At 37.7% G+C, this 14385-nt stretch overlaps 1 protein-coding gene across 3 annotated transcripts in view; it reads left to right on the forward strand.

Annotated features, from left to right (window-relative positions):
* The window catches only part of LOC137163417 (E3 SUMO-protein ligase RanBP2-like), a 73789-nt gene that overhangs the window by 43669 nt on the left and 15735 nt on the right, over positions 1–14385 (forward strand). The window contains exons 20-23 of one of the 3 annotated variants that reach the window (XM_067563623.1): positions 322–5785; positions 7177–7254; positions 12517–12684; positions 13801–13893. In XM_067563623.1, coding sequence (XP_067419724.1) covers positions 322–5785; positions 7177–7254; positions 12517–12684; positions 13801–13893 — 5803 coding nt within the window. The remainder of the gene's footprint in view (positions 1–321; positions 5786–7176; positions 7255–12516; positions 12685–13800; positions 13894–14385) is intronic. The other 2 variants (XM_067563624.1, XM_067563626.1) reach the window with 2 other exon arrangements.

The raw sequence follows: 14385 nt of genomic DNA on the forward strand, positions 1-14385 counted from the left end.
GTATACATGCTTACTATAAATTATCTTCTATTGACAAATCTTTGACAGTACTTAAGGTTCATTTCTCTATAGAATGGGAAGAAGCTTAGGGATTGGTAGGAAGGAATAGTGAAGAAGCCAGCAGCATCTGCTCAAGCATCTAGGTGTTTCTATAAAAAGGAAATCTTTGTAGTTGTTTAGCTTCACTTAATATTAAGGTCTATATATCTTTGTAGAGATTAAAACGAAAAAATCAACAAACTTTTCAGGGCAGGGATTGTTTTAGATTTGTATGGGCACTACCATAGTACAAATAGAAAATAATAATCTTTGTTTTTTTAGGCTCCTGTATATGGCATGAATAGGCTTACCCCTCAACAACATATATATGCTTATCAACAGCCACTGCATACACCACCACTGCAGAACACCTCTGCCTGCATGTTTTCGCAAGAAATATATGGCGCTCCTTTGCGTTTTGATTCTCCTGCTACTGGACTTCTGTCTCCACGTGGTGCCGATGAATACTATAATTACAGCGTTCCACAAGCAAACACAAATCCACCATTGCCTGAACCAGGTTATTTCACAAAACCTTCAGTTGCTCCTCCAATTCCAAAGTCTGCAGAATCAAAGGTGATAGAATTTGGAAAATCTACCTTTAGGCAGCCTGTACCAGCAGAAGGAACAAAATCCTCTTTCACAACACCTGCACAATCAACTCAGCCAACCACTTTTAAATTTAACTCTAATTTCAAATCTAATGATGGAGACTTTACATTTTCATCACCTCAGATTGTAGCCCCGCCCCCCAATGCAGCTTTTAATAGCAGTGAAAGCCTCTTGGGTCTCTTGACATCAGATAAACCTTTACAAGATGATAGATACATGGGGCAAAAAACAGTTCATGATCATACAACTGGCCAAAGAAATGTCTTCAGTTTTGGTAACAAAAATATTTCAGGCATTTCATTTACAGAAAATATGGGACAAAACCAACCTAAAACCTCAGGTTTTGGCAAAGGTGACATGTTCAATTTCCAAGATCTTGGAAAACCAGTGTTTGGAACACCAAATTCAGATTTGGCCAACAGAAGTCATGAAACTGATGGAGGAAGCATCCATGGCGTCGATGAGGATGATGATGGTCCACACTTTGAGCCTGTAGTACCACTCCCTGACAAGATTGAAGTAAAGACAGGTGAGGAAGATGAAGAGGAATTCTTTTGCAACAGAGCAAAGCTGTTCCGTTTTGACACAGAATCTAAAGAATGGAAAGAAAGGGGCATTGGAAATGTGAAAATACTAAGGCATAAAATATCTGGGAAGATTCGGCTACTTATGAGACGGGAGCAAGTATTGAAAATCTGTGCAAATCACTATATAAATACTGATATGAAACTGCAACTAAATGCAGGTTCAGACAAATCATTTGTATGGCATGCTTTAGATTATGCAGATGAGTTTCCAAAATCTGAGCAGCTTGCCATTAGATTCAAAACGCTAGAGGAAGCAATGCTTTTCAAGAGTAAATTTGAAGAGGTGCAAAATATTTTGAGAACTTCAGGATCAAATGTGGGTACATCAGCCACTCGGAATATTGGGACTACAAGAGAGACAGCAAATCAGGATAGCAAAGAGCCTTGCAAAACTACTCCTGGCACTCTGAATTTTGGATCTCAGTTTAAGAAAGAGGAGACATGGCAATGTAGTGTCTGCTTAGGGAAAAACAGTTTAGCTGCTTCCCTGTGCAGTGCATGCCAGGCTCCAGTCCAAAACACAAGCAGTTCTGTAAAAGGACCTGATGACAAATGCAGTTTTACAGTTACATCAACTTCATCTACACCCTTTTCCTTTGGTAGGGAAATCCCATCCACATGCACTACTAGTGGATTTGGTGAACAGTTTATGTTGAAGAAAGGTCAGTGGGCCTGTAATGAGTGTCTGGTTCGAAATGAAGCAACTGCCAAGAACTGCTCAGCATGCCAAAGTCCAAATCTAAGAAACAAGGAAATGCATGCTGCACCATTAACTGAAACTTCTACAGCTTTCAAACCCAACGCTAATACTATACATGATAGATTTGGACCAGGTTTTGCTAAAAAAGAAGGTCACTGGGATTGCAATGTTTGCTTAGTACGAAATGAACCCGCTGCATCTAAATGTGTTGCCTGCCAGAATCCAAATAGAACTAGCATGCCAGTATTTGGACAGCAAGCGTCACTTAAAATTGCCCAAGGAGACATTCCAAAGACTACATACACTGATTTTGGAGCTGCATTTTCTAAAAAAGAAGGTCAGTGGGATTGCACTGTGTGCCTAGTCAGAAATGATGCAAGTGCTGTAAATTGTGTTGCTTGTGGGAATCTCAGTTCACAAAGTCAGCCTAATGTGTCTACATCTACTATTCAAGCGTCTCCTGCTCCTGGATTTGGTTCTACCACGGATGCAAGCAAATCCCAGAAAAGTGGATTTGAGGGACTCTTTACTAGAAAGGAAGGGCAATGGGATTGCAATGTCTGCTTAGTACGAAACGAACCCACTTCATCTAAATGTGTTGCCTGCCAGAATCCAAATAGAATTAGCATGCCAGTATTTGGACAGCAAGCTTCACTTAAAATTGCCCAAGGAGACATTCCAAAGACTACACACACTGATTTTGGAGCTGCATTTTCTAAAAAAGGTCAGTGGGATTGCACTGTGTGCCTAGTCAGAAATGAAGCAAGTGCTGTAAATTGTGTTGCTTGTGGGAATCTCAGTTCACAAAGTCAGCCTAATGTGTCTACATCTACTATTCAAGCGTCTCCTGCTCCTGGATTTGGTTCTACCACGGATGCAAGCAAATCCCAGAAAAGTGGATTTGAGGGACTCTTTACTAGAAAGGAAGGGCAATGGGATTGCAATGTCTGCTTAGTACGAAACGAACCCACTTCATCTAAATGTGTTGCCTGCCAGAATCCAAATAGAATTAGCATGCCAGTATTTGGACAGCAAGCTTCACTTAAAATTGCCCAAGGAGACATTCCAAAGACTACACACACTGATTTTGGAGCTGCATTTTCTAAAAAAGAAGGTCAGTGGGATTGCACTGTGTGCCTAGTCAGAAATGAAGCAAGTGCTGTAAATTGTGTTGCTTGTCAGAATCCCAGTTCACAAAGTCAGCCTAATGTGTCTACATCTACTATTCAAGCGTCTCCTGCTCCTGGATTTGGTCCTACCACGGATGTAAGCAAACTCCAGAAAAGTGGATTTGAGGGACTCTTTACTAGAAAGGAAGGGCAATGGGATTGCAATGATTGCTTAGTACGAAATGAAGGCTCTTCAGTAACCTGCGTAGCTTGTCAAGCACCAAATCCGTGTAGTAAACCTGCTGCTGACACGCCAAGTCTTAATTTGCTTTTAAGGCCAAATGTATCTGAACCTGCTGGAGGACCACTAGAAACAGGGTTTAAGTGTGACTTTTCTGAAAAAAGTTTTAAATTTGGTCATGCAGAACAAGGAAAAACACTTTCTTCCTTCACATTTCAGATTCCTTCAGATACTGAAGCTAAATCTGCAAAAGAAGGATTTAGCTTTTCAATGGCTGTGCCCGCAGGTGGATTTAAATTTGGCATACAGGAGCTTAGTAAAAATATCCCGAAGGATGAGCCATCCAAAGAAAGTACAACTGGCTTCTTAAAGAGTGGTGATGAAAAAGAGAAGGAAAATCCCTCAAAGGGTGTAACTGATATCCAATCTCATAACATCTCTAATAAACAGAGCAGTGATTTAGTTTTTGGCCAGAATAGTGGCACTTTCACTTTTGCTGACCTTGCAAAAACTACTTCTGGAGAAGGATTTCAGTTTGGTAAAAAAGATCCAAACTTCAAGGGCTTTTCAGGTGCAGGTGAAAAGTTATTTTCCTCACAGAGTTCTAAAGTGACTCACAAAGCTAATACTACTTCTGATCTTGAGAAGGAGGAGGATGAATATAAGACAGAGGATAGTGATGATATCCATTTTGAACCTGTAGTCCAGATGCCTGAAAAAGTGGAACTAGTGACAGGGGAAGAGGATGAGAAAGTGCTGTATTCACAAAGGATAAAACTATTTAGATTTGATCCAGAAACAAGCCAGTGGAAAGAACGTGGTGTCGGCAACTTGAAAATTCTTAAAAATGAAGTTAATGGCAAATTAAGAATGCTAATGCGACGTGAACAAGTATTGAAAGTATGTGCAAACCATTGGATAACAACTACCATGAACTTAAAACCTCTATCTGGTTCAGACAAAGCATGGATGTGGTTAGCCAGTGACTTTTCTGATGGAGATGCAAAGTTGGAGCAGCTAGCAGCTAAATTCAAGACATCAGAGCAGGCTGAGGAATTCAAACAGAAGTTTGAAGAGTGTCAGAGGCTGCTGTTGGATATACCACTGCAGACCCCACATAAACTTGTGGATACTGGTAGAACAGCTCAACTCATACAGAAAGCAGAAGAAATGAAAAGTGGGTTGAAAGATCTCAAAACCTACTTGACAGATGATAAAACTAAATTGACAGAAGAAGAGAATAAAAACTCAGCTTCAGCCAGTAATACCTCTGATTTAATTATAAAGCCACATGCTGAAAGCACTGGCCCTACTCTGGAGTGGGATAACTATGATTTACGTGAAGAAGCATTGGATGATAGTGTAAGTAGCTCGGTGTATGCCTCACCTCTGGCAAGTAGTCCTGTGAGAAAAAACCTATTCAGATTTGGGGAGTCTACAACAGGATTTAATTTTAGTTTCAAATCTGCCTTGAGCCCATCAAAGTCTCCTACCAAACAGAATCAGAGCAGGTTGTCTGGGGGAACAGATGAAGAGTCTGATCTTACTCAAGAAGAAGAAAGAGATGGACAGTACTTTGAACCTGTGGTACCTTTACCTGACCTTGTAGAAGTGGCAAGTGGTGAAGAAAATGAGCAAGTTGTCTTCAGTCATAGAGCTAAACTCTACAGATATGATAAAGATGCCAATCAATGGAAAGAGAGAGGTATTGGGGATATAAAGATCTTGCAGAATTATGACAACAAACAGGTTCGTATCGTAATGAGAAGAGACCAGGTATTAAAACTCTGTGCCAATCATAGAATAACCCCAGACATGAACATGCAACAGATGAAAGGAACTGAAAGAGCATGGGTATGGACTGCATGTGACTTTGCAGATGGGGAAAGGAAAGTAGAGCTCTTAGCTGTGCGATTTAAACTACAAGATGTTGCGGAGTCCTTTAAGCAAATTTTTGATGAAGCAAAACATGCCCAAGAAAAAGACACCTTGATCACACCCCTTTCTTCACGTGCCAATACACCAAGAGAGTCTCCATGTGGCAGAATTGCTGTAGCTGTACTGGAGGAAACCACCAGGGAGAGAACTGATCTGTGCCAGGATGGTGATTCTTCTGATGTGACTATAGACGTTTCAGAGGTGTCAAGCACTTCTGAAACACCAACAAAAACAGTGGTTTCTCCTCCAAAGTTTGTGTTTGGTTCAGAATCTGTCAAGAGCATTTTTAGTAATGAAAAATCAAAGCCATTCACATTTGGAAATACTTCTGCTACAGGATCTCTGTTTGGTTTCAGCTTTAACTCTCCTTCACAAAGCAAAATTGAAGAGGATAGTTCAGTATCTCAAAACATAATGCAGAGAGAACTGGAACTCACAGTAACTGAACCTCAGGAAAGCTACACCACCAATCAGAAGCCTTCAGACAGCAAGGGAGAAAATGATTTGGTTACGTCAGGAGCAGGATCCTCTAATTACACATTTAAAACACTAGAAAAAGGTAAGCATTGCCTGAATTAGGCAACTATTATACTAAGTAGAAATTTTGCTATCTCTGAGAAGAATATTGAACAATTGTCATGGAAAGCAGTTAGTGGCTTTTTGTTGCAATTCAGAGAAAATACTGTAAATTGTGTCCCAGTGATAGAGTAAACTACTCTTTTCAGTAATTGAATACAAACTTCAGTTTTCTTTCAGATACCTCTTCAGCTTAAATTCGTAAGGTTTTGTCCTTCACTTACGATTGCTCTTTGTATATGGTGGGGGCGATGGGGGGGGGAGGAAGTCTGAACTACTGTGATATGTCAGCATAACTCTGCCCATATCTAGGAATTCAGACAAGCTAGAAATTCCCTATGCCCTCAGGCCAAATTTTTTCAAATGAGGTTGCCTAAAGTTTGGAACTGTAATCCATAAGTTGGACCTGCACTAAATACAGAGTCTATTTATAGTAGCATCTCTGAAAGTTGTGGCTTTTATTTTGGTACTTAAATACAGGTATAGGGTCCTGATTGTAGACAATCATGTTTGAAAACTTCATCTTCCATCTTCTTCATGGAGAAGCACAGTGGTTTAATTGAAACCTGCCATAAAACAAGAACTTGAGTGCTGCTGATGTATTTTGATGAGATGATAGTAGAATGGTGTAAACTAGATTTTTGTCTTACTATTTTATCTTACCTGATTCCTAAATTTTTCAGGAGCTGAGCGATACCTTAAGCTTATTTAAGTCAGGGAAATATCCTGCAGGATATTGTGTGGTATATGAAATTTGTCTCCAGTTACTCATGTGGTCAAAGTGCAGCCCACATTCAGTCATTTCAGAGGTCTGGCTGGAAAAGACTGCACAAATCCTGGTATTAAGTGGTCTGTTATTTCAGTAGACAGAAAATGAATGATCTGACTTTCTGTAAATTATTTGTATCTTCTGTTGGGCAAACTCTCGGCTCTGCCTTTAAATAGCCACCTACAACTTTACAGTAGAAAATGAATATTTCATTGCATTGTATAGTTAATAATGAAGCATCTGATTGTATTGGCATTTAAAAGTAGAATAAAGCAGTCAAATTAAATCAGTTATGTTAAATAGAAATACCTTTACTAAATTGCTGTCAAAAATTGAGTGTGCAGAATTTTGGGCTAGAAGTGGATTTCAGAATTATGAAAAGTCTGCTGATCTATGGTATTAAAGTATCTTGGTAGGAAAAACTTGATAGCTGCTGCTTGTTTGTGTATTGTATGGGTTGATAAACAGGTACAGCAGGCAATGCAAATATTCATTAGCTGATTGTGATCTCTAGATATTGGAGACGTACACTTTGGAACATAGATATGTTTGTGCCCCTCTAAAAGTCCAAATAAACACTTATACCCGCACAATTTATTTTCTAGGATTTAATTTTAGCCTTTTTAAATCTAATCCAATGGCCTTTTGGACCACCACACCTTCCTTCCAACCTGATAGTAAAGGTATTTACACACTGCACTGAATATGTGATGAAATCACTCTTTAGCAGGTACTGACAGCTGCCCAGTTGTGGCAAAACAATTGGCTATATAATGGTATGAACATTTAAACAACTTTAATATGCATGCTGAAGAGCAGTAGTTAGAATTAATATGTCTTTGACTTTGTACCTGTCATAGCAAGAGAATGTCTCCCTACCCTCTGTTAGTTTAGTTTTTTTTAATTCACACAGTTGGTGGTCTTGGAGTGCTCAGCTTTGTAGGCTTTTGGCTTTTGTATTGCTTCATATTTGCATAGGGACTCAGATCTGCTTGCTAAAATCTTCCCTAGGAAAATGAGGAGAGGTGTATGTGAGAAATTTCACTGAGTATGTTCAGGATGTTGTGGAATTATGTAAAGAGTTTCAAACTGGCTCAGTTCCATTCCCAGTGGCCAACCAATAAGAACCCTATAGCCTTAAAAAATAAGCATCTGTGAAATGGGAGGCAGATACAGTTCTACTGAATGCTTGAGTTTTTCCAGTTAGTGTCTGAATTGAATCTACCTGTCTGTTACTGGAAGTGTTCAAAAGTTCAGTCATTAGTCCCCAAAGTGTTTACTTTTGACCCTTTCCATAATTTAGTTGCATGCTGAGATTGGGCAGCCAGTGCTCTCTAGCCACCCAGTGTGTGGCTGTATAAGGAGTTGCACTGCACCGAACTTTTAAAAAATAGACTTTTGTTGGGTGGCTGACTACTTGCTAAATAAACCAGGGTGGTGAAACTTCTGGAATCTTTTGTAGTTTTTCTTAAAAAATAACTAACTACAGATTATATATCTATATACGTTGGTCAATGGTTTTTTTGTTTTTTTTTTTTAAAAAAGATACACAGAGAATGTCTTATACTTGAGTGCTGCAACAGTCCTCAATACTAAACTTACATAACCAGATCTTATAACAAAGTTTACTGGCAGGTCTACCAAGATTATTATAACATGGTTTACTGGCAGTTCTACCAAGATTAAGTAAAAATTGGTCAAATATTGTCTCCATTAAACAAATACTTATTGTTCTAACAATATTATCTTAGTTCCTACAACATCCAATTATAATCTGAAAAAGTATATTGCATGCTTCCACCAATACTAACTGTGTTTGTTAAAAGAACAGTATTGCTACAGTACTTCCAGACTTAATCAGTTTCTGATTTTAAAACTTAAATTAGTCTCATTTGTCTTCTGTGAAATTAAGTTAATATCCTTGATTCTTTCTCCTCACTTAATTTGTTCTTTGCAATAAGTTGGCCTTCCTCCTTTACAGAGGAAAGTAATTAATGTATAATGCAGTTGATATTTTAAAATGGTGAGTACCCATAACTTGATATGATTGTTGGTAAAAGATGGAAAACTAAAAATAGGAAAGACTTTCTGATCTGACATTCACAGGATTACGTTGCACTGAATGTTCCCTGATTTTAAAATGAATCTTCTACCTCAAAATTTACTTTTGAGTTGGTCCATTAAAGTGCATTATTATATGGAAAAGACACAGAATCCATATATTTTTGGAAGTTTCAAACTGTTCTTAACTTCCGCTGGTAGAGACTAACACACTATAAGATGGAGTTCAATAGGTTCTTCTGCATTACTGACCTTGGAAATACAATGTGAATTTTATTCTTTTAAAAAGTTGATATTAAAAACTCACATTTGACTACAGCTAAGCCTTTGGATGTACTGATTTGATGTGAGGAAGAGGAAATTAATAGAGGACACACCTGAAAACGGCCTTTCAAATCCAACCCATTAAAAATTTAGTCAAGGGTTTCTGATAGTTCTTTTTAGCAGCAAGTTAGAAACTCAAGCTCTTTCCTTCCAGCCTCGGAAAAAGGCAACTCTCTAGAAAAATGTAACTATTAGCCGAACATATTAGTTCTAACCTCTCTGCCAAAATGATCACTGTTACAGTAAAGCAAGGCTGTCAATGTTAATATAGCAAAAACAACGAGAGTCCTGTAGCACCTTAAAGACTAACAAATTTCTGTTTTGCATAAGCTTTCGTGGGCTGCAACCCACTTCATCAGATGCTACCCCTCTGGAACAATGTAAATGTCATCCAGAAACTAGCCTCTAGTCATATGTCCTAATGATATTAAAGTATTTACAAATAAAACACAATTAATCCTCAGGCCTACAAAATCTTCAATATTTAATTATTGAATTAAATGGTAGCTGCTCAGTCTTTAGAATCTAACTTGGTTTTGTGGTACTTAAACAGTGGTGTATAAAATTTCTCATGGCTCTTTTATAGCTATGTTGGAAATGTTATAAATAACTCGGTCATATCTGTTTATGCAGTTAATGGGACAATCAGGTTTTGGAATGTTAGCAAAACATGAAACAAGGACAGTGAAATTGACTCTAAAACTGAACCAAATCTAGCTAAATTTTAGGTCCGTTATTGGCAGTATCTGTTTTGTAATTTGGGTTTTTTGAACCATGAATTTTGTAAGCTGGGATTGGAATACTAGGATTTTGACCAATGTTGTCAAACAAGTATTGTACTCAGAGGATTTTGTTTAATCTGAACAGATTTTTCTGTTTAGTACACTATTGTGTGCCATGGACTAACTACTTATTTATTGCGTGGAATTATTACAATCATTCTGCATGTGGGAATTAACAATGGTTTACTGCAGGGGTGGCCAACCAGTCAGATGAAGAGCCGCAAAGAGCTACATTTACCTTTTCAGTTTCCCTTCATCTCTTACCCTCCCCCGAAAATCTTGTCAATTTCAAACAGCAAAGAGCCGCATTTGTATAACCAAAGAGCCGCATGCGGCTCACGAGCTGTGGGTTGGCCACCCCTGCTTTACTGGAAGCTGGGTGCTCATGAAAGTGCTGGATTGGCAACTTTGGAAACTAAAGTCATATAGCTAAATAGAATGGGTACAGCATGGCCAGTGGCAGCACGAGCTTTCCCACTTTCTCAGCTTTGTTCTTGAGGACCCATCTCTAAGGCTGTATATACCAAACTCTCCATTCTCTCTTTGGAGAATTAATCTCACTATAACCCCACAACAAACCATATTTTTAATGGGGCACTTGATCTGAAACATGGTGGGCTTACTCAGAATAAACTTGTATATCAGGTATGAAACTTGGTGTAGCTGTATTTGAGTAGCTGGAGCATGAACTAAAAAAAGTAGGATGTTTGTGGTGCTTGGATCTTTTAACTGCTATGGTTTTAAACTCAGCCTGACGTTTAATTCTTGAACTAATTACTCTTTGGGGAAAAAATCTTCAAAAGATGTGCCATGGAAACTGTTCTGGAAATGTGTTTTTAGAACACGTAAAGCACATGGAAACTTTACTGTTTAGCAGCAGTTACTGTTGAGATTTCATCTGCACTGCTCTTCTGAAGCTGTGTTAAACTGGTGCTAATAACATAGTGGAAGTAGAGTAAGATCTGGACAAACAGGATAATTCCTGGGATGCCCAGGTGCCCGTGATGAACAGTGATTGTTGCAGTTCGGGACTGATGTATCATCTTTGTAGCATCTAAAAGCCTGAAAGGATGCAATTGTGATTTTTCAGAGCAGGGAGTGTTTTTTAATCTAATTTTTGCTGGCTGCCAGATGTGTTTGGTTTTTGGTTTGATTTTTTTAAAATAAATTTTTGGAAGTTCAACAAAGCTGTTTGAATGTACTGGTGGAGCTTTACTTATTCAATAGACCTTGCTTTAAACATACATATCAAGGGGCCAAATGACATGAGTGTAATACATTACATAGGCTTAGATATATTTCCCAACATGATCCAATTTCTTTTGCAAACAGTAGACCTCAAACTGCACAAGCAGGAAAAGAACTGGTGAGAAAAGTAATTCTAAGAGTTAGAGGATCAGGAAGAAGAAGCTTTTACAATTCTTTAAAGACGTTGGATGAAATCCTGACTCTCAAGTCAACATCAGAACTCCCACTGACTTTCTTCAGGCTAGGATTTTAATTATTTTGCTTTACCTAGGAAAAAATACACACAACCTGGGTTAAACCCTTGTTTAAAGAAAATGTTTACTGCCAATAGTCTTGATTCACGTTTCTGTGCATATATAGCACATTCTATAGCATGCTAACAGTTTTTTAACAGATTGCTACAGCAATAAAAGTTGCAACTGTGAATAGCTGACATTCAGCTGCCACATTGTTACCCACTGCTTTCATAGTAAAAACAGAATGGGCAGCTGACATAATACAAATGGTGGGGAGGAGGTGGAAATAAAATCAAAGGGTTGTGCAGAAAGATGTGACTGGGTGAAGGTAGATGTGCCAGTCATCCTACCTGGAGAACATAGTTAATTAAAATGGTCTGAAAAACAGTACAAATTAAGTTGTATGCTTAATATGTCCTGTTCTTCCAAACAGAGAATGAGAGTAAGAAGAAATTTAACTTGAAATGTGCATGTATTGGTTGCGGAGCCCACATTACTATGGCATCAAATCTATTGAAGGAATAGCTAACAAAAAGCCCAGTTTAATATAGAAAGTCTAATATGTAAAATATGTAGCTCCTGCTTGAGATCTTCAAGAATTAAATCCTATTTAGAGAGACTTTTTAATTCATCTGTAAATACTGGTAGACAAATTCAAGATTTTGTCAGTAAATTTAGGTCTTAATCATACTGTTGGATCTGTGTGGATGGAATCATACAGAGCCCCCAAGTATTCTATATGGGCCCACTTGTGCACTTCCAGTTGCAGGACAGTGACTTTAATGTGCTTCTGACCCAAGAGAAAAATCAGTTGGGTAGTTACACTTGCAAAAATGCAAAAGAATAGTAGGTAACAAAATTTAGCATGCAATTTAGTTTTCACTCTTTACGTCGTTCCTTTAAAAATTAATTTTAATAAAATTATGCTCCATTGCTCAAATTCATAGTACTTAGCATGCGAAAAGTACCCACACTTTACAATTTAAAATAACCATAAGTAAGGACTGTGAAAGACTGAAATATGCTTTATGCCCAGTAAAAAGCATGGTGTGACACCTAAGTATTTACTAGTGTTTTGATGTTGGAAGGCAGATTTCTTTCTTCACACTAAATCCCTTTCTCTTAGTGTTCTGTCATCATTTTGAGGCTTAGTTTCTTGTGGCTATATATATTTGCAGCTTACATATGTTGTCTAACTTTGTCTTCAGAATGAATTTAGCTGTATGGGTTATTTTCAGATTTGTTCTGAAGCATCTTCATTTTGATCCTGTTAATCTTTCTGGTTTTGTAATAGTTGAGAGGAAGAAGGAAACTGATACAGAACCTCTCTCAGATGATGTACTCGTTGTTTATGAGCTAACACCTACCCCTGAACAAAGAGCTCTTGCTGACTCTCTTAAACTACCTTCAACATTCTTCTGCTACAAGAACAAGCCTGGCTACTTAAGTGAAGAGGATGATGGTAAGGGGCCATAACTGAAAACTTGTTCATCCTCTCTGGGTTAACTGTGGAGCAACAGTAGTATGCTTAGGCCTTGACTGATAGAAATTCACCTTTGAGGAGAGGGGATCTCTCATGTTCTGAGGAAGCATTATACCTATTCTGAAGACACAGTGGTCCTGTCTTTTGTGCTCAGAGATTGTGTAATGTGATCTTCTCATTACTGTAGTGTAGCTCAACTCAGCCATATATGGCTTATAAAAATTAAGATAGCTCTTAAAATGATAGAAGGGGATTCAGTGGAGTATGCTCAGGACCTCTTGGGTCTAACACCAGAAGCACCAAGATTGGCCCATCTTGCTGAATCTCAGTTGACAGGGTAGACTAATGGAACTAGAAATGAAATGTGTTCTGCTCTTCCTTCTGACATCCCTGTTTGGGAGGCAATTCTGGGAAAACATGAAATGATGAACACAAGTCTTTTGTAGCCCAAAACTTTTTTTAAATGATATGGGAAAGGTAAGACATCTTCAAATTAAAGTAAATGGCTTTTAAAAAATAACTAATTTTCTGAAAATCCTAATGTTAAGATGTTAAGTGTTTCAGTTAATTTATGAATCTGGTTCCTGTTGAGAACTGTGGTCATCTAACTTAAGAAAAGTATGCCCTTAGAAATAAATACTTCATAAAGACTTTATAGCATATTTCTAAACTAACACACTTAAATATCCATTTCCCTTTTGGTTCCTTATCCAATTTTTAATTAACAGCTACTTCTATGTAAATATTTCCTTGTTTATCTCTTAATCCTGCTGTGAAACTACTTGATGTGAAATTATTTTGTGCATCATGAAACATAAGACTCAATTTGCCCCAAGATCAGAACTGTCTGTCTATATTGAATGAGTGTTCAGCACTTAATTACGTCAACAAATATGTATATACAACAAGAAATATTTAGATTAATTTTTTCCTGTTTGGCTGTTCCCGTCTTAAAAATCAGAAGTTAGTAGGAATCCTGAGCTACATATTCATTAACTTGAGTGACTTGCAAGTCTGGATAGGGTGGCTAGAATTGTTGGTTCCCAGAGGATGTGGTGTGAAATCGCTAACTCTCTTCATTTTTGTGTCTTTAAGAAGAAGACTATGAAATGGCTGTTAAGAAACTCAATGGAAGGTTATATCCTGATGATTCAGAAGAGCATAAAACATCAAAAGATCCTGTGCAAGGTAAATAAAAAACCTTGAAACATAATTTTTCAGCTACACCTTCTAATTTTCTTAGTGTAACTCTAAATTGCTGATGTGTAATGTATACAATGTATACAATGTGCTCTTTATTTCCAAAAACAATGTGAGGTATGAAGTCGAGCAGGGCAACCCAAAATTGGTACAAGTTATAGCAGTTTCTTTAATTACCCTTGTATTTAACTTTTAATACACACTATGCTGTGTAATTGATATGTATCTGTATATTCAGGCAAACCTAAAGAAGTCCATTTCTACACAGGAATCATTGTCAGGACCTACACTGTACTTAGCAAATTTATGGCAGGATGGAATACAGTGGCATACTCAAAATTCCACAGTGACTGAAACGTTAAAGAAGTCATTCTATTTAGAATTTTATAGGCTTTCTGTTTCTAATAAAAACAGCTGTTCTCTCTGGCATGTAATAAAAATGAACATGAAGCCCTAGAAGCTTTAGAACTACATGCTATA

This window comes from Emydura macquarii, unplaced genomic scaffold (genome assembly GCF_026122565.2).
Source record: "Emydura macquarii macquarii isolate MOO-44397 ecotype Brisbane River unplaced genomic scaffold, CSIRO-AGI_Emac_v2 contig_2531, whole genome shotgun sequence".
Lineage (NCBI taxonomy): Eukaryota > Metazoa > Chordata > Testudines > Chelidae > Emydura > Emydura macquarii.